Consider the following 21,457-nt stretch of genomic DNA (forward strand, 5'->3'; position numbering starts at 1 on the left):
TTTTTTCCATATATGTCATCTAAAGTGGATGAGTGAGGATAGGGGAAAAAAGAGAAAAAGTTCATTTTCAGTGCAGAGAGATGTAGTAGGACCCAGTCTATGCTTACGCTGAAAACGAGGTAAAAAATGGGTCTTAAGTGGGACATAAGTGGCTAATATGCTCTGTGGGTGAAACCACTACTTTTGAAACTTCCATTCAAGATTGGTTTTTAAGGTATAAAAGCATTTTCTAAACTGTCATTGTTGCATTGAGCTGAAGAGTACTTTAATGGATATCTTATGTGGGAAATTTGAAACAAGCTTTTCATCATAAAAACAAACCAAGGTTTATAAAATCCTTCTACTTTAAATGAAAAGCTAGAGAATGGATTTTTGCCAGTAGCATTAGCTATAGATGACTAGCAGTTTTGTCTTTGTGTATTGCAGCAGTAAAACCACAGAATTTTTTCAGCCCGTAGATATTCATTTTGCATTTAAGATGGTTTCAGGTGTAAGGGTTCCTGGATTCTGCATGAAAAAAATGCAGAGCCATCAGTTACCCTTTTGAAGTACCCTCTCTCTTGCATTATTTTGATTCATACTTTCCGCATCGCAGAGTTACTCCCTCCGAGAGATGTAAATCTCTCCCAGTTTCCCGGAAGTACGTATTTGCCTGTATTTGCATGTCGGATGTAGTAAATGGAACTTTTATCCTACTTTATCAGTTGTGCTTTTTTTGATTGTTTTTAATGAATTTATAGTGTTCATAAATCTCGTTTGGGCTGCATTTTCTTTGAATACAAATTTTAAAAAAACCATAAATTATGAGCAACTTAGTTCTGATTGTATTAGCAAGATAAGTAAGTAAATATAGCAATTCCACTGCTAGGGAGTTGTTCCTTTGCCTTCAGCTAGGGCATTGTTAATGCAACGTCTGGTCAATTGGATAAATCCTTACAAGACTATGTTCTTGGCTTTCTATTGTTTTATTCCTAAACAAGAGTAATTCTTCTTCATACCAGAAGGCCTTCAACTTACCTGTCTCAAAGGGAAAAAAGAGTAATCAGTAAGAAGGAGAAAGCATCTTTTTCAACCTGGAAAAAAGTTGTTTAATTTTTATTCTCAGATTCACTGTAAACATAGGAGAACTACTCACTTTGGCTCTGATTCAGTGAAGTGCATTAGTCCATTCTTAATACAAGCATACAGTATTCCCCTGGAGTTAAGTGGTGAATGTCCACGTCCTTGAGGCCTCTGTTGGACTGGAGTGAAAGTGCTCAGCACCTTACACGAATAAGGCCTATACAAGGCTGCAAGAATTTGCCACTCACTGTTTTGGTTCGTTTTGTTGCTGTGTGTTGTTTTTTTTTTTCCTGTTGAATGAAGATTAAAGACAGGAGCTATTGAGGGGTACATCTATATTATCACAGGCATTACGTACATCATACTTGATATTGTAATTGTGCAAACAGTAAACTTGCCTTTCTGACATAAACAGTAAGCAGCACATTTTCCTGAGGCTGAAATAATCAGAGAAAAACATGGCAGTGATGGGGGTACAAGAGGCAAAACACTGCATAATGATGTTATTATCCTTGTTCCATTGTCACCTATCCTTATTCTTTAGTGATATGTTTGTTTTCTCTCTGAACATAACAAAAAAGGCCTGAGTATAAACAGATTAATATATAAGCAGCAATCATAAAATGCAACCTTGAAAAAGTATAATTAAAATGCTACAAAGTAACAAAAAAAAGTCAGCTTGATAAATACAGAAAAAGCCTACTTAATCTATACATGCATGGTATGCAATTACATATTTATATCCAGCACAAGGCAAGGCATATACTTGAAAACAGTAGCATTTGGTGGGATTTTGTTAACTGCCTTGATTGCATTTCTAATTCTAAATATGAATGTGAACGTTTAAGCCCAAGCATCTTTTGCATCACCAATTTAAACTACTTCAGGTGTCTTCCTGAAAATGGGATGGAACAGCCATGTCTAGAGACCTGCATTGCTTATAGAGATAAACAAAAGGGGTAGGTACCCCCAGTGACTCATTCAGAGTATCTGGGTTAGATATCTGTGCTTCCAAAGCCCTGGAGGATTTACCCTAACGAAGCTACTGGAATCTACACTTAAAATATACAACACTATTCATATTCAAAGATTGCCGTAATAAAATGCATAAAAACTCAGATTCAGATTTCCCCTGAAGTTTAGTTCTTTAATTGTAAAAATACTTGCAAATAGATTATTTGAAATATTCACTTTTAATCCTTTATAACTACTTCCCACATGTAGAGTAGGAAAAGTGCATTTATTGCCATTTGATAATTGATTATTGCATCATGTAGTCCATTTTTATCACAGTTTTTCCGGTATTGTTTCATCATGTCACAAAATCTGATGTATGCCTATTGTAAGGCACAGTTGAAATGATGGAATGAAAGTATCTATGAGAACATCATTTGTCTTTCTCTTAGCTTTTATAGGTTTAAAATCAAATATATATGTGTCTGTTTGCATGTGCTTACATTTCCATATTGTTCATAAAAGAACATCATACTGCTTCTCAAGATGTTTGACCAGTGGCGTGTGTGTATGTCTGCGTGTGTGTTCTGGATTTTTTTTAAGACCTCTCTTTTCCTAACTTTGTGTGGAGGGCAGCTGAATTTGCTTTGTGCTGTTGAGGTTTGCAGAACACCGCAATGAAATTGAAATTGGTGACTTCTGCCTTTTTTTTTTTCCATTCCAAAAAAATTGTTGTGCTGAACCTAGAATAGTTTTTCTGGTTGTTATACTGCTGTGGCTTCTTGCTAAAAGCTGTATTTTCAGCCTGGAATATATTACTAGATGATTAAGAGAAAAGGAGATTCACAGTTTCGAGGCTAGTAACCAGATCTCTGATCTTCTTTTCTGATTCTATTGCATGCCAATACTTTTAATGAACTTTAGTCACAAACAGAAAAGTTTGGGGAAGCATGAAGATATACTCACAGAATCATGGCATTGTCTAAATTTGGTAAAAGTATTTCTGTTCACTTTTATGGCATTTCAATGTCTCCGTTTTTAAATACTTGGTGCAAATGAGGCCATAACTGACAAGGTCAAACCAGCTACTAAATTAAACTGAAATATAGCAAAATGTATATTGTTATTCCTCTGTAGTATTTAGTCTACTAGGGAAAAAAAAAAAAAAAGCTTTGTTTTGCCATGCCCTTGTGCATTTATTCTTGTAACTCAAATGTTAGAAATTTGAATGATCATCCTGAAGGTCCATCAGTACCTAATGAATTGCTTTCATTAATCACTTTACAACACAGAAAAAAAAAAAAACCAAAAAACACCAACCAAACAGTCCTGCTATTCCTTAGTAGGTGTGCTTCAATTGTAATTCGTGTTTATTTTTGTCTCTTAAAAATGCACATGTATGTGTTTATTTAAAAGAAAGTGTGTTTTCTTAAATGGTTCCACTCAGATTCTTTCTAATTGCAAGGTAAATAGATGGGATCTATACCTTTTATCGGTTCTCCCTTAAAACTAGTGAGCAATACCCGATGTTATAAAAGAAAATTAACTTCTCTCCCTAGAAGGCTCCCAGTTAATCATCTGTGGATGTTGGTCAGGAGGTAAGGGAGCAGCAGAGAGAACGAGGGAATTTCTCTTCGACCTCGACGGCTGAACAGCTTACACTCTGGAACAGGAGATTTGATTATCTTAGCATGTGTTACTACAAATGTTATTAACAGTCATAAAATTATCCAGCTTTTTTTCAAACAAGTGACAGGCCAAGCTTTGGACTCCTTCTGACCTTTTGTGAATTCTACACCCATATTATGCAGAGTGTAAAGTAGTAACTCCTTTTGTTTGCTTTTCATGTACCAGCTGTTAATTTAATTGATTGTCCCTTTGTTTTTCAAGCACTAATGGCTTCTCATCAGTCTACAGTGCAATTTCACAGTTCGTGTGATTTTTTATTTTAGTTTAGTTTTGAATATTTACCTTTAAGTTGATGTATAATTTTACTGCAGGCTGCTGAAACAAAGAGTTAATCAGAAAGTTCTCAGATACTGCCATGCATCATGCCTTTGTGCATGAATAAAAAGTTGGAAACCGCATGAAAGCAGTAGTTGGGTTACCACACAACTGGATATGCTTAAGTCTGAACGCTTCATAACTCTAACTACTGGGGAGTTGCAAACTTATAAATAACCTTGCAATTGGTTAAAACCATATTAAAACCATATGAACAAAAGCATAAAGCATTTGGTTAAAGGGGCTCAGTAAGTGCAGTAATCCTGTTGAAAGTAATCTAAGCAGGGCAGATCCATAGCTTAGGAGTGCCTGCAAGTGTGGCAATAGTTACGTGGAGGGTATGTCAATACTTCATGTGTAGGAGGGCATAATATCCTACTTAGGTGAAAACATTTACTCTCCATTCTTTTTTTTTTTGCTTTTAAAAAATATTTTTAAATTCATAAGCTTCTTTTTAAAGGCAAGCTTCAATGCACTGGAGTCTATTAACTTATTAGTACGTGCTGAATTCTCCCATTAATTAGGGAATTCATTTAAATCCTTCTTATGTCTGTTCAGAGATCAGGATGGCTACTGTTCACGCGAACTAGAAACTCTAGGAATTCTGATTCTTAAAATCAGAGTTCCAAAAGAATTCACTAAGAGAGCATTTACAATCATGGTGTTTGGGTTTGTATTTATTTATCTGATGAATTTTTTGCCTTTAGCACTCCCATTTCAAACTTTTTCTTGACACTTTAAATTTTGTTGAAATTGCAGTTCTCAATTTTGATTCCAGGACCTGGATGTGAAAAGAATAAAGTCCCATATCATGACAATCACTATGAAATTCTCTTACTCAACAACTTCGGAGTATTTTCTGCTTGTGATGGTCTTGCATAGGTCACGTTGTCACGTGGAAGCCAGCTGAGGCTTGTCAGTCAGGCAAATAAATTTCAGTGTAAATTCCCTGTTATCTGCTTTTAATCTCTTACTTTTCATTTATGCTTTAAGATGAAAGAATATATTTAAAAGGGGACCTAACAGATTCTCTCTCCCTACATCTTTTCAAGCAAGCTGTTTGCTTTGAGACACTGTAATACAACACCAATCTGTAGTCTATAGCAGGGATGCTAGTCCATGCTGTATATTCAGCATACGAAGATAGTACTAGAACAGTTTATGAACAATATAGTGGCCTTCAAAAACTGAAAACAGCAGTATGTCGGGGTGAAAATTCACTGAACTGTCCCTCTTTGCTTCCTGAGATCATTGAATTCAGGTATTTCACTTACATAAAAAATAAAGTAAGATCAGGTTGTGTCAACGTCATAGAACTCGGCATATCCTTCATTCACACAACCTGTAAATCAGTGGTTGGAAAAGATACACTTTGTATCTTGTAATATCTTAAAATATCAGCATTCCTACAGTAAGTTTGCCTACTTTTCTAATTTATTTTTTCTTGTTTCTTGGAGCGACTCCCACTGCTATGATGTGGAAAACAAGTTCTAGATATTCACCACAGTTCTGCAAAAATGAAGGCCTTTCTTTTAATTGTAACACTAATGCCACTATTGTGTTTATCTACTTTGCCATCCAAAGAATTCCAGCAGTTGCATGCCTGCACACCAGTAGGATGATTGACATTGTTGTAATAAGGTTAATGTTTAAACTTCCCACCCATAATAACTAAAATACCCAGAGATAAGGCTGAAAGTCAATTTGTAATTGTCCCTGCTGTGCCAAGATATTGCAAAAGATTCTAAGTGGAGGGTAATTTAACTTTTCAGTCCTAGCCGTTAAAAAGTAGTGAGAAGGTGAAAAGCTTGGGACGTTTGTATCTTCACTTTCCAGGGCGGGGGAAATGGGGGTTTGTGATTCCTCCTTATTCAAACTGGGAATGATTTTCTCTGTGTTCTACTGAAAACATCCTTTTTGTATTTTGAATACAGTAAGCTGTTTGCCTGTTTACCATCCATAGTACATGAAGGGAAGTTAGCAAATAAGCTACTAGAACATTTAGTATGGAATAATTCAACTGAAATACATTTTATACATAAAGACAACATGTAATAATTATTTTTAGTCATTCTAACTAAAGTACTGTCCTCAGAAGAAATAGTATCCCTTCAGTCATATGCTCTGTGGCTTCTGTGAATGACCCATATTAATTCAGTTTCTAGAAACTGGCTCTTTAAATTAATGTTGGTAACTGCTTCCATGCTAGACTATTGAAATAAAGGTTATTACATCATTGTCCAAACACGTCTGCTTAAATAAAAAGTATTTGTTTGCAAAAAATGTATATATTTTAAATCTTTTATACAACAATCAGCATGCCTGCCGTTTTCCATTTCAGACTAAGCATACGTTTCAGATGTGGAAAAAGCAAGCATGTTGAAATAATTTGAGGCATGGGTATAGTCGGATCAGTCTTGGTAATCCAGAAGGGAGGGGTGCCCAGTGTATTATTACATTTCGTATATTATTTTTCAAGAGATGGATGCAATCAGTCATCTTCTCGCACATGGTTTGAAAAAAAAATTGTCTTGCTGGCAAGTAAACTGTTATTTAAGTACACAATCCACGGTACTACAGAAACAGTTTTGCCAAACTTGTCCAAGTATTCTCACATCCTTAAAGATGGTATAAATATCATTTATAGCAAGCCGTTTACTTCAGACTATATGGAATGCCTTCCTGCTCCCCTGATCTAAGTGTCCCAGTTTGCATTATGGCCTTTATTGCTTCTGTTTGATGGAGTGATCAGTAAAAATTTAATGACACTATAAAATAATAAAAATGTCATTAATTTACCACGGATCTTGGATGCAGTGGTTGTAAAGTTACATTAATAAACAGAATATTTTTTACAACAAAAAGCATTGTTACGTGGGAACGTATAAATAACACACATAAATTTAAGAGCAATTTTACTGTTAGCACACACATTATTATGGAATAGCCAATAAGTGTATAAAACATAGTATATAAAATTTTATGAAAATATACTGTGCACATCAAAAATTCAGCTTTTATCTAAGTGCAGAGAAAAGCCATTATTGTGTGCTTACTGTTTCATTGCTGTTCTTTCACAAGATCACAATTTTATATTTGTTTCTAGTCATTTGAAGTTTGCAGCCTTTTCAGAGGTAGGGGCTACTGCTTCCTTTCCCTTTGCTCCTTGCTTCAGTAAAACATTCTTTTACCTTCCACATGTGAAGAAAGAATTGATACTTTCTGCCAGCACGTGAACGAAAAGTTGCTAATTTAATGCAAAGCTAAAAATAATGCCAAAGGGGTTGAAAGGCTTGCTTGGCGACTCTGGAAATAAGGGATAACTATCTAGCAGTCTATCTGTCATCACTGGGGCTGCTCCATCACTGACTGTGATAATATGTGAATATGATGGATGCCACAGCCTTGTGGCTCATAACATTTAACATTCATCAGCTCTCACTAACGGGGGCTTTATAATTTAAATATCTTTATTTAATATGCAACATCTACCTCATACATCATAATTTCAAAGCACTTAGAGAACCAACAGTCCTGCAAGACAGTTGAGCAGACTTTAATTTTTTCAATAACTTTTACGTTATCTGCATGTTTGTGACTGACAACACATAAATAAATGCCTAATCACATAACAGAATGGAAAATTAAGATTTGGCTGCTAAGAAGAATCTTTTTTCTCTTCTTTTTCTCATTTTAAAGAAGTGATTATTTTTACTGTGTGTTCAACATATAAAGGAGCACAAAGGATCTGAATTGTGCTGGAAAGAGCTTTCAGTTTTCTAGTGCAAGCTCCAACCGATCTAGTCATGAGAAAGGGTTGTCAGTGTCATGCCCTGAACCTTTTCTCTGAAACGTAAACGGGAAAACTTAATGTGACCATACAGCATGAGCTCCATAGCTAGTACAAAAAATCAGTTCAAAATAGAGGTCCAAAATGCTTTTTCACAGGAAACAAAACACCTGCACTGTCCATAGTGGTGCACTTTCTTACGAACTCACCAAAATCTTCTGCTAGTGTAGGTTAGGGAGGCAGCAATATAGCCAGTGTTTGATGCAAATGTGTGCATATATAACGCACATGTAGGTAACTTAGTGCAGCTACGTATAGCCATTTACTTTTAATGAAATTATGTCTTTTTTTGTTCATATAGGAATATTATGTACAGAATCAATCATCCTCTCAGTCCTTGCTCATACTAGGAAAAAGGTATACTTCTAAAGGATTTTTAATGCAGGTGACTCTTCTCTTTAGGATGAATTCAAAATGGGAGCAAAGTCAAACCCCATAAAAAAGGATTGGAGCCTAGTGGGACAAGATTCCTCTCTAATAATAAATTTCATATTAATTCATTGCATTTCATGGAATTGTAAAGGCATCTACTAGATAAAAACATTATTAATATTGAGGAATATTTTACTATTTTTTACAGTTCTCTGAATTTGTCTGAACCCAATGCAAATATTGAAAACTTTTTTACAATCACTCTGAAGATTATTTTCAGTAAAAAGCAAGCAAATGAATGACTTTAAAAGGCATTTCAAAGACTTAAATATAGCTAGCTTTGTTACAGCTTTTTATGAATTAGAAGGAGGAGGATATGGAATAACTATAAGTACATCTCCTTTGTTTGACAAGAGCAGGTATTTTTATGGTATAAGGAACATTTTACTGTTCCTGAACCTTATCGTGTAATTTTCCCATTTCTTCTTCCATGTCAAAATATTGATATTCTTTCAGAAACTTTCTTTTTTTCTTCTTCTTTTTTTTTTTTTTCAACAGAATATTTTCTGGTAAAATCAAAGAGAATGAATGACTAGAAAGATATTCCAAATGTGCATATTGATACGTAGCTGGGTCTGTTGATATTTATAGCAGAAAGGTTTTCTCCTTCTTCTGAAACACACTTAAAGGCTGTTCTTCCAAGAATACTGCAGGTGCTGTATTAACATCCTTAAGAAAAAGCTTTTAGTGCAAATATTTTGGAAGAGACGATATATGTGCCAAAAGCTGTTTTCTTAGTACTGATCTTTGTTTTTATCTCAACTGTAAATCAGCCCTTTGCAATGGAACGCAGAATCCTTGACAAACTTATTTTTTATTCTGCCTACCAGTAAAACAGATCCCATCCTGATGATTCAGGTGTATTGTTACATTGCACAACATCTTCCAGTAAAATATCGGGCCTCTAGTATTGCAGTGCCTTTCTGCAGTCACATTTCATTTGTAACTCTTTCTTTTCTCATGAGTTCCTTTGTATATGTAAGCTCCTTCATCAACCACAGATTTTACAGAAGAAAATAAGTTCAGAAATTAACCAAACATAAAATGCAGAGTTATTTTGTTTGACGACTGGAAGATTCTGAGGGCCTTTTAGAAATGCAGTTAGTAACTGAAATGCCTCAGCTGCATGTTGTGGCAAATCCAGTGTCAGGTTGTGCTTTCCTGTCTTCCTCTGCAAATTAAACAGAAAATAATTTTAAAAATCCATGGCTGAAGGAATCAAAAGAATGAGGAATCAAAAGAATTCCTCAGTTGTTGGCCTGGTGGAGTTTTATTACTGAAAGATAGTGATAATAGAAAAATAATCACATTGGAAGGCAGAAGTATTTGGAGGTGGAGCAAATGAAGAGTCAAGGACATCAAGGATGTTTTGTCCTTAAGAACATTTCCAAGTTTCTAACGATCTTGCAGGAGAGAAACTCCTAATGTTTTCTTCTTATGTCTAGTATGCACAGCAGAGAACTAGGTCATTGAACAATAGACTGAACAGCAATCAGCACTCTACTTCTGCATAATGCATTAAGTATAACATGGAGAAACTGTTCTTAGAGCTGAAAGCTGGTATTTCATGTCTGTAAATTCAAGCTGACATGACATTTAATATTGTTTCATAGTAATGAACAACAAGGTTTCATTCATTCACAAGTACAACATAATGCCAAGTTTAATCTGAAGAGGTAACAACAAGGCAAGAGGGAAAACATGCTATGTTCCTTCAAATGAGAATGCTAAATTAATGATAACCATTGAATGCTTTGCTATTGATATGCAGTACTACAGAGACTACTATTGTGAGACAATATTGCACTGTCATTTTCAGTGCCCTTGTCCAGTAGTTGACTGAGGAACTGGGTTAACACATAAAATACCTTACAGTTTCCACTTTCTAGTTCCAGATTTCCTGTGGAGGTCTCCAGCTCTCAAAAGCTTTCTGTTTCTCCAGGAGTGTGCATTCTTTTTCTTTTTTTTTTTTTTTTTCCTCTTCTCCTCTCTTTCAGTTCGCTTTCCACTGAAGTACAATTTAAATTCCTAGACAAAATAATATCAATTCTGTCGTCTATTATTCCTTCTTTCAAATACTTGTCTTTGAAAACCTCTTGCATAAAATTCAGACTTGTGTTTTCTCAGAGGTATGAATGCAAACTTGAATCTCATAGTGGAGAAAAAGTGCTTTTTCCGTTAAATTAGCAGTATATTTTAATACAAACTCTTCCTTCAACTTCTGAATTTTCATGTCTCCCAAATGTTGATTGTCTTTTCCAGTTTAAGTCAGAATATAAGTGGAAAGGCAAAGTGAACAGCGTCGATCAGCACTGTTTGCTGCCAAGAGTGTTTTGTATTTGCATGTACAATCATTTATGCATTATGGCAGTGCAGATCAAAAAAATCTCAAAGTTTCTGTATATGTTTCACATTTAAAACTGATTTTCATAAATGCAAACATTCAAAATCTGTAAAAAATTGTCCCTGAGTTAAAATTCTAATTAAATGCACTCATTATTTGTTCCGATTTAAAAAATAAGGCATGTACCAGTGCATATGCATATACATATGCACAGGCTTATAATGAAAACTAACCTATATGGAGCATTAAGACTACTTCTGTTCTTTTTCAGGAAAGAACAAGGTTTGAAAATTTAGGCCCACAGTTAACAGGGAAACCCAATGAAGATGGAAAACTAGGCCCTGGTGTCATTGATCTTACAAGGCCAGAAGACGCAGAAGGTGAGTTGCAATTTTAACTATGGGTTATTGAACACTGCATCACCGAATGGCATGGCTGAAATGCTGCCAGTGTCATAAGTACTGTCTAGCTTACATTCCAGGGTAACACTTGAATGATTTCTGTGTGGTTTTGTGAGATTGTAATAAGTTCATAGCTAAGGGTGGATACATGAAAAGGACTGTATAGCCCTCTAAGCCCTTCTTCAATGCAACTATTTTTTTTCCCCCAGCAGCTGTCAATTGTTTACATTTTATACCATTAATAAAAGTGCAGAAACATTGAGAAAAGTATCTCAGCGAGACAATATCTACATATATATATTTTCACTAGTTTTTAAGGATTTAGCAGCTTTGAAGAAAGTTAGAGCTCTTTAAGAAGTCTACCAATCAGTGCACTTACAAACTATTCAAGATATAGCAAGCATGATTTTATTGACAGGCAGCTGTCAAATGATAGTGGAAAGATATTTCATATTTTCTATTTGAAAATGACGTTTTCATCATTTGCACTTATTTCAGTGAGAGTTCTGTATATCAAGCATAGACTGTCAAGCCACAGGTGGAAATCAGCATTACCAAGACTGAATTTAGACTCTAGCAGGGTTACCATGCATGCTCTGGAAGTGGATGCCACTGATATCTGCTCTACCCTATGAGACATTAGAAGAGAACAGGTAGATAGATAGGGACCCTACCAGTCATGGTAAAAAGATTAATGTATTATTCAGATAGAACATTATGTAACATTTTGCCCCCTCAATTTACTTCTGAGAATCATTTTCCTCTTTTTTAACCTGACAAGTTCTAGTTATGCCACTGTTCTTAAGAGAAAGTTAAAACATCTCTTAATTTTTCCATTGATATCAAAACACCTAACAGGTTTAAAATTTGCTTTTTTTCTTGGACCAGTAGAACAGGACCAATAAATTTGCAATTGTTGACGAATAGGGTTATTTTCAAATCTTTTTTGAAATACTGTGATAGAATTTTTCTGATAAAAAGGCATTAATATTTTCTGTATAGAGAAATATTCCTTTGAGCACTTTTTCTGTTCTGTCTCTCTGTGACGCAGAAATAAATGGTCAAGATAATGTCTCATGAATTATCCCTTCATTTTGAAGTCTGACAACAACAGCACATGTAAATGTTATCTTTTCTTTACTGTACAGGTAGTACGTGATATGCCTGTGATAAGACATCTTAAAGCCCCAATTCTCCTTGCTTGCCAGCTGACATACTTTATCTTTAATCAGTCACTAGGCAAACCAAAAAAGCTGAATTTAAAAGTGTTTGGGGCAAGGCCTTATATACAATGGAGAAGCTGCAAGTTCAATTCCAAGATGTTCCCGTATTGACTCATCCATACAGAGGAATAGTTAACTCTCAAATTTAATTCAGCAAATATTCCTACTTATTGGCTTAATATCATGATTAGCTTATCACATGCAACTGACACACACACCAGAAGCACATGCTGACATGTTTTTTACTTAAACTTTTTCTTTAAAGTACTTTGATATAGTTAAGATTTCAGTTTCCATAACAGTAAGATAAGAAGATGACTGAAGCCTATCAGCCATTTATTACAAATAATATTCAGAAGGAGCCTATCACCTTAATGAGACATTTCAGATTTTCCATATATGTATATATTTTCAATAGTTCCTTATAAAACCAACAATTTCCTGATTTTCATTTTTAGAGAGATATTATTTATGAGTTTCATTTATTCATCCTTTATTGGATGTGATTGGCCACCATTGTATTGTCTTTAACCAAAAAATAATGAACATAATTTAGGTAAAAAATAACTTTCAGATAGGTATTTTGCAATGATTTTTTTTCTAGAAAAAAGGACTTAGGAGATACATGGACTTTCAAAAGTACTTGTTGACTACCCAGTTATTTATAAACTTTTGTAAAGGAATTTCCATCCTGCAGCAACTTCTCATATTTCAACATATGGAACGTTTTTTTTTTCCTCAGTTGGGATGAAAAGTTGCAACTGAATACTTACAGATACACAGTGACTGATTCATATGACATCGAGTCCCTGACGACTTTCTTGATTTAGCTCATTTCCTTCAATTCATCCTTTCTCTTTCTAGTGTCCTTAATTTAGTATCTTGATGCACCTTGTGGTACTGACAGCCCCCCGTGTTACTGGATAGTGCAGAATGAAGTTTTGACATATGTAACCCAAGCTACAGTGATATGTGCCAGCCTGAGGACAGTGTACATGTCTTTCTAGAGCTAGTGGGGCAGTTTGAGGCATGGTGTGTTGCCACGTGGGAAATCTGAGTTCATGAATGGATTCAGATTTCCAGACTTTGTTTAGCAGCCAAGAGATGTCCCTGGAAAAGCGGTGCTGGATAAATACCTCTGCTGATCTGGAAAAAAAAAACATGTTGGCAGGAGTTCAAAACTGAGCTGCTTATTTGTCCTTCTGCTTGTAGACAAGGTCAATTTAGACAGTAGCTGGATATAAAAAAAAAAGACATTCAATGTATCACCCAAATTTTGCTCCTTATTGGCAAGCTATTTAAGAGATGACACTTCTAGTGTGGCATCATTTAGAGTGGAAGTCCATTGAAAACAGTGCTTCTGAAGTATCAGCAGTTTAACTGTGGCCTCTGATGTACTGTACCATGCTACAGACTGTTCATCTTCAAGAATATCAATGCTTCTAATTGTCAGGAAAATATACTTATCTTTCTAGGTTTGCCATGTCACAAAGTCTTTTATTTGTGTTGATATTCTTTTGTGCTTTCATACATGTCTGTTTCAGCACTGGGTTACTAAGAAACTTGATAACTTATTCTTTAGAATCATAGAATCGTTTAGGTTGGAAAAGATCCCTAAGATTATTGACATTAACCATTAACCTAACACTATCAAGTCCACCACTAAACCATGTCCCCAGGTGCCATGTATACATGTCTTTTAAATACCTCTGGGGATGGTGACTCAATCACTTCCCTGGGCAGCCTGTTCCAATGCTTGATAACCCTTTTGGTGAAGAAATTTTTCCTAATATCCAGTCCAAACCTCCCCTGGTGCAACTTGAGGCTGTTTCCTCTCATCGTATCACTTGTTACTTGGGAGAAGAGACCAACACCCACCTTGCCACAACCTCTTTTCTGGTAGCTGTAGAGAGCAATAACGTCTCCCCTCAGCCTCCTTTTCTCCAGGCTAAACAACCTCACTTCCCTTAGGTGCTCCTCATAAGACTTGTTCTCTAGATGCTTCACCAGCTTTGTTGCTCTTCTTTGGCCTCCTCTAAGAAGAGAGCCCTTTTGCATTTTAGTGTGTTGTCAAGGTCACAATCTCAACTGAATGTCAAAGGTCCCTAATAGCTATAGTCATATTCTTCGAAGACTTAGTGTGTTTCACACCTTCCTTTCTGTTTTGTCATTTTTAGTTACTTTTAATCTCTTTTCCTTTTTCTTTTAGATATCATTTAAGTTCAGGTTGCTGTAGACATCTGTAGATAATATTTATGTGTTTTGTTGTGCGCTTTTACGCAAATAACACAGTCACATTGAAAATAAAGATTTCTGAAGTAGTATGTTGGTGGCTAGCTTTTGACATCCTATCGTTCTTCATCAGAAACACATCCAGATCTCTGAGGTCCAAGTGCAGTTGTGATAGAGTGAGTGTGTGCCTGTTACATCTGTCAGATGGTTTTACTCCCATCACTAGAATTTTAGAACTTCAGAATTACGAAATTTACTACATTTAGAGAAGATATATTGGCTATTTGTAGAGATTTTTTTTTTTTTTTTTGGTTGTGGTGGGGGGGCTGGGGAGTGGTGTAACAGATTTATTCCTGAGCAAAGGACTCCAAATTTAGTCCCATTGCTGACCATAAACAGGGGGGAAGTGAAGTATAGGCTGCATCCTGATCCTCCAACTGATCTAGACCAACGGGGCTGTGGAAGTGCCATCACTCCCTGACTACCTGCACACCTCTGTTTCCATGAGAAACTAAGTATACAGAGACATGGTACATATCTGTCTCATCCCAACAGGCAGCCGAGATAGAGCAAATCTGGGAAGTGCTCCTGGTTCCCATAACTTTGAGAAAGCCTTAAGGTTCAAGTAATTTGTTATAAGATATATCAGCAGACTTCTGTGTTCTATGGAATGTCTTTGTAATAATACCTAGCAATGATTTCTTTCTAATCCTTATATCTTTTCTATAACATATGACACTGATCTGAGTTTGACAAGATCAGAGTCATCTTTTCCTTTAGTTTTAGGAGTGCTTGTGATACCGGCTCATGGATCAGAAGCTGAAGCTACATGTATTTTTTTTTTTTTTTGAATCATGAATTATAAGACAAGTCTTGAAATCCTTTAAATTTAACTCTATGTAATTATAAAACAAATATGAAAGGATACTGCAGAATGACTTTTAAGACTTAACTTCTTGTCCCTGCCCAATGTGTGAAAACTTTTTTAAGATTAATGGTAACTAAGTGTATTTTCAGAGATGACCTAGCATATGAAGTCATAGTCAAAGCTTGTGTTGCTGATAATGTCCTAACTGTCGGCCTGAAAATCATCAACAGGAATTTTATATTAAATATGACATAAACCAACATCTCTATTACTTCCTTAGCCACCAGCAGGACTGGGCTAACTATATTAAAAGTCATGCTCACACTGTATTCAAAAACATCGCCACTGACTGTGACATCATTGATGAATAATCCACAGCTATTAGATTTATATCATTACCTGGAAATTCCAGTTGTCATGTTAAAATATATGATACCTTTTTAGCTAGCTAAATTCAAAAACATGATTTGAGAGCCTCATAAATGTTAAGTGACTGGTATGCAAAATTATAAACAACAGCCAATTATAGAACTAAACAAGATATTTATTTTTTCTCCAAACCTCATAATTTTAAAGGAAACGTCATTCTTTCTGTAGGCAGCTTCATAATTTTGAACATTTGAGACTGTCAGTACTGAAATACAGCTAACTGGCATGGACACACCAAGACAACTTTGGATCTAGCTATAGCTAAAACCCCTTTTTTGAACATGACTGACATCAATTGACCAGAGTCTATAGAATATAGTTAGGAGCCACAGGTGAGCCCTCTTTAAATTCCAGGTAGGGGAATCTAAAGTATTTATTTCTTTGTTATCTGAGAATATTGGATGATCTGAATATGTTTTTTTGGCTCAAGTTTTAAAAAAGATATTCCTTTCACAGATGCTCACTTTTGGTGATAGTGCTACTTCTTCTGAATTGTATAATGTGCTCTATGTTTATGGATCTAGTGCTTGTATAATGTGCTCTATGTTTATGGATCTTTCTGGTTTTGTGGTTGTGGTCAAATGCTTTGGAAATTTGTAGGAAGTATTTTAAGATTTTTTTTGTAGTAGTAGATCGAAATCTGCAGAATAGACCTTGTGTTCCTGTTGACATTTACTGATTTTACCTTAGCTCAGGTTGCAGTGCAGTTTCCTTCAGCAGTCACAGTCAGGGATTCAATTCCATCAAGATCTGACCTTCATTCCTGCCAAAGAATTGGATCTGTTAAAATATAGTTTTCTTGATTGGATCCTAGACTCAGGGCAAAAACATCTGAATGTTATTGTTTTGCCACTGCCTCACCGTGTGATTTTGTAAAAGAGAAGTAACTTCTCTATGTCCTGTTTTTGCAAGTGAAAAATCAGATGCATGGTGAAGCTAAATTCATTTTTATAAAGCAAATGGAAACAGATGAAAATGACGTATTAGTACTTAACATTTAGTTCCATGTTCATTTGTGTTAATATATTAGAATCAGAGGCTTGTGAGTTAAATATTTGGCCTCACAGTTTGCTATTTGGGACAACATTCACAAAGACCTTTTCTTCTGAGTCCTGGGTTGGTGTTTTCATTTATTCTACTTCTCATGTGGTAGTATTCTTGATTCTATAAATTTTGTGTTTAGCACTTGCTGCTTCTTCCTTTGATGCTAATCTGCCAGTGTGTGTTAAGCATGGACCATAATTCTGAGGATAGGCACATGCCTGCTCGTTTAGATAAAAGCAGGTTTAAATAATCTGGTGGGATCTGTTCGCCCACTTTATCTGTATCTATGTATTTATTTGTCCTTGTATTAGACTACTACTTTTCAAAGCCTCCAAAATTATAACCTTTACTATAAAACCTAGATGTTGAGTGATTCATTAAGAGGTATCTTGGAGTCTTTGGCATGGGATTGGTATCAGCCCATCTTCTTAAATTTATTCATTTAGTCCCTGTGTCCTCCCTTTCACTGCCTACTGTCTCTTACTTTGTAAATTCCTTGGTTTAAAGGTTGTGCTTTCCTGTATGCCAAGCCACTGTGTGAGATTATATAGCTTTAAGCCTTATCTGTTTGATCATGGTATCTTTGACCACACTTCAAGTAGGAGGAATGCAAGCCAGCTGGGGACGGTGAGCTGCATAAACATTGGTAAGAAGCTGGTTCCAGTAGTAAACTGTAGTTTAGTTTTATTAATTCCAGCTCAGATATACACAGTTTTTGGTCTGAACCTGATTTTGGACCTGAACGCAAGCTTGGAAGAGCACAAGCTCACCTTTGCTTTTAAAAGAACATATTTCTGTTCAGCAGTAAGCTTAAGAACCTAGTCCTGCAGCATCGCAGATGGTGGATTTGCTGACCCACATGCAAAGTCAAGGAATTGCTCAATATTTGCAGGAGTTAACAGCAGTCTGTCTTTTTATGTCCGTAAAATTAGCACTTCCCGTTCATATTTGTCTTGAGCTAGCCACATTGCAAGGCATGTTGTAGTACAATGAGAGATTCTACCTGCCCAAAAGCAAGGGAAATTGAATGGCCGAGAAAGAAAGAAATGGTGTTTGGCATCATCACGGATTTAACCAATTGCCAGAATATGGTGAACGGGTGGTTGCAATGGCAGCAGCAGCAGTGAATGTGGAATCATGGGGAGGAGAGGGATGAGCTAACTAGTGAAAAACAGGGAGTCTTTGCAATGTAGAGGTATTTTCCTGGCTGTGTGGGGAGAAACATGAGAAAAAGGAGCTACAAAGGGAGCACAAGGCTGCTACCTAAGGGTGAGGAGAAACTGCCACCTTGTCCAGCTCCAAATTTCTGTCAATCTGTCACAGCTTCATTTCCTCCCTCCCTGGTGATAGAGCAGACATCACGACAAGTGCCCGGGTTTTGCAAATCTAGTAAAAGTAAAAACCAGATCAACACTTTCTTAGAGGAGCACCTCTACAATATACTCAAAGCCTCAACATTCTCTTATATGCCCACTAGTAAATAATTGCATATACAAAAGAGTGACACAGTTCCTTCTTAACTCCAAGAAAGGTTGACTTTGAGCAGCTGAAGAAGTAGGTGAAAGTGAACCACATATTTCCAGTCCGATCAATCTTGGCAGGCTGCCAACACAATCCAACCCTGTGAGGTAACTAGTTTAACACCCTCCAGTGCAGAGGTGTAAATAGCAGGTAGTACATGCATGACAAAGCATCACCTACTTTTGTGACAGTGCTTCATAAACACTGGAGGAAAGAATGCCTTTCCACACTAGTATTTGTCACACATAAATATTTGTAATAGTTGCTATGGCAGTTGAGAGGGGAAAGATGGAAATCAGAAAACAGTGAAAGCTGCCTGAAAACAAAGAAATGTTTTCAGAGAGAATGCAGTAACCTTATGTACTGGAATTTTTATTCCTCTGAACTCTTGTTATAGGCCTTTGAATAAAAAAAAAAAAAATCTCATTTGTGTATCTTTATTATTTAAAGATAAAATAACTTATTATCTTGGTTAATTAGACCAGATGCTAAAAGGCAACCTTCATTAATTGTGGTTGCCCTTTTGAACATCTATGAATCTATTTGACTTGCCTGATACTTGAGTGATACATTTAAATTTTTCAGAATAACTCAGATCAGGAAACTGGGATAAAGTACTTAGGCACAGTATTTCAGTTGTGCTGGTTGAGGTTCAGCACCTCGGTCCTGGAGTAACTCAGTACCTGCAAATGGGATAGGAATAAGGCACTTTGTCTATAAGAACCATCCCATCACTTTTCTGATGGCAACCACTTCATGAATCTCATTGTCACTAGCATCCCCATAACATTTTACAGAGGGAACTCCCGCTTCGACTACTGAAAAATCTGAGCCTGGGGTGTGTGGACTGATGTTCCCATGGCATTGAAACTTATTCCTCTCAAGACATTAATATTTAACATATAGTACACTTCTCACTTTCAGACGAATAAATCTGGATGTCCTCCACAATTTTTACCTTTCAATTTTCATCTGTCTTAGGTGTTTTTTTCCTACTCCTAAATACAAGGCTTTCTCATTTGCTGTTTCCATGCTACAGTAATTGATTCTTATAGAATAGTACCTTTATTCAAAAAAATTCTGGTTAGGATTTCTGATGTTATACAACCAACCACTGTTACAATGCCCTGAGTTTTACATAGGGGTGCCTATTAGCGTAGTTACGGTTAAGGGCTTGTCACAATTTCCATTATATAGTAAAACATTATTTTCAGGAATTTAGAACAAGCCTGTAAAAAGTAAACGTGAGCTGCAGTTTTACACAGAAAATCTTTGCCCATGAGAAACTTATTGTCACAAATGCTGAAAGCATCAGTCAGTTTCCTTAGCTATTTTAAAGTGGAGTGAGTGAAAAATTAAATATAGTAGTTCAGTGGTTTAAAACATTTTTTCACTCATATATAGCCACCACAGGTGTAAAACACACCCCATGATCCTGATTCTTAGCTCTGCACATGTCTTTCTATTGCTCCAATATCGCACAAGGAGTTGAAGCTGCCTAAAATAGCATAAAATTTCCAGGCACAATGAAATTTTCAACTGACAGAGAAAGCCACCATTATATCACCCTGCATGGAGGAGGGAGGAATCTTGCCCTTCTTCCTTACCTCCTTAAGCACGGGGAGTGGAGCAGAAATATGAATGCATTAAGGAAAGAACATCATATGTCTGGCTAAGCATAAGCAATTGATACAGATTCAGACAAGTCCTCTTCTTTGTATGACTACTTCTCTAAGTTTGTACTGCACACTGTTTTCTCCTTCAGGAACCTCAGTATCTCATCAATAGAAAAGTTTAAAACCATCTGCCTTTCTTCCACGTAGATATGACAAGTATCTAAGCCAGCATTTAGTACAGAACTTAGTAAAAAGAGGACAATATTTTCTTAATTTGTACTTTGATTTAGTTTTACAGAATCAGTGGTCCAAAACGTGTGTGGGATGGGCATTGCAGTGTCTTCACAGCTTCTGCAAATATTAAATGATTATCTTTCGATTTGGCAGGGGTAGTTTCACAGGAAGTGCAGTATTTCAAAAGAGTAATTTGCAAATTTTCACATAAGCCCCAATTTCATGGCAAATCTCTCATTTTTTGTCCAAATGTGGCAACATATCCAAATATGCCATTGGCCTGTTTGTAAAAACATCTTCCTGGCTTCACTCACAAATCCCAAATGCACAGGTGCGGCATATTTGATAAATTAGCCTTAAGAGTTTTTCCTAACATTTGTTATTACTTGTTAACTTACAGATCCTGTTATCATGCTGCTTTTGCTTCTCTCCCTCCATGATATATTATTTACTAAGTATACTATTAATTATTATGATATCAGCAGCCCATGTGAACGGCAAGAAGAAATGGCATACGCGTATCCTAGCCCTAGATCCTTGCCATCTAATTACTGATATGATATGACAAGTGAGAACAGCAAACACTGGATGGAGGGAATTAGTTATATTGATACAAAGAATGATGTTGCATGTGCTAGAAGGTGACAAATTCAATTGCAGATTGAATGCAGGAAATGGGCCACTAAAGCAGTGATTCCAACACACATTAAAAGCTTTTGCAAAGTATTCTGCATTTCATTAATATCACATAATTGGAGGGAGGTGGTTTTGTAAACCTCTCTCCCATTGTTAAACATAGTTCTCTTTTACAAACCACATTGTACTTCATCTTTTAAAATTCATTGTTTTGCTACGCAGGAGCAAGCAAAGTTGTTCATTAACTGTTCAGCCACACCTTGAACCATCAAGTATGAAGTCAGGTTGACTTTTTGCTTTGTGGTGAATTCCTGTCTGTCATTTCTCCATCTTGAAACAAAACAAAGCATTGACTGAAATGTGAATGGATCGTGTCCTATGGCCCTTGTTCAGGCAGGATTTTTAAAAAAACTTGTTAGGGATGACTGAAAACTGCAGAATTAATCCCTGTGTTTTAAATCAGTATCATGTTTTCTGGATGTTCTAGGTGACACTGTCATGTCAGGAGAAATTTGAAATTATGTGAGTAACAGCTCCACTGGCAATAAAACTGCTACTCATATGGATACATTTTTATGTTAAATAGATTAGTTAATTCCTCTTTGTA

General features: G+C 36.0%; 1 protein-coding gene across 9 annotated transcripts in view; it reads left to right on the top strand.

Annotated features, from left to right (window-relative positions):
• The window catches only part of SOX6 (SRY-box transcription factor 6), a 381,585-nt gene that overhangs the window by 338,514 nt on the left and 21,614 nt on the right, over nucleotides 1-21,457 (top strand). For all 9 annotated transcript variants that reach the window (XM_086614165.1, XM_086614168.1, XM_086614161.1 and 6 more), the window contains one exon: nucleotides 10,918-11,026. In XM_086614165.1, the coding sequence (XP_086470291.1) occupies nucleotides 10,918-11,026 (109 nt within the window). The remainder of the gene's footprint in view (nucleotides 1-10,917; nucleotides 11,027-21,457) is intronic.

This window comes from Tauraco erythrolophus, chromosome 6 (assembly GCF_009769465.1).
Source record: "Tauraco erythrolophus isolate bTauEry1 chromosome 6, bTauEry1.pri, whole genome shotgun sequence".
NCBI classification, from domain to species: domain Eukaryota; kingdom Metazoa; phylum Chordata; class Aves; order Musophagiformes; family Musophagidae; genus Tauraco; species Tauraco erythrolophus.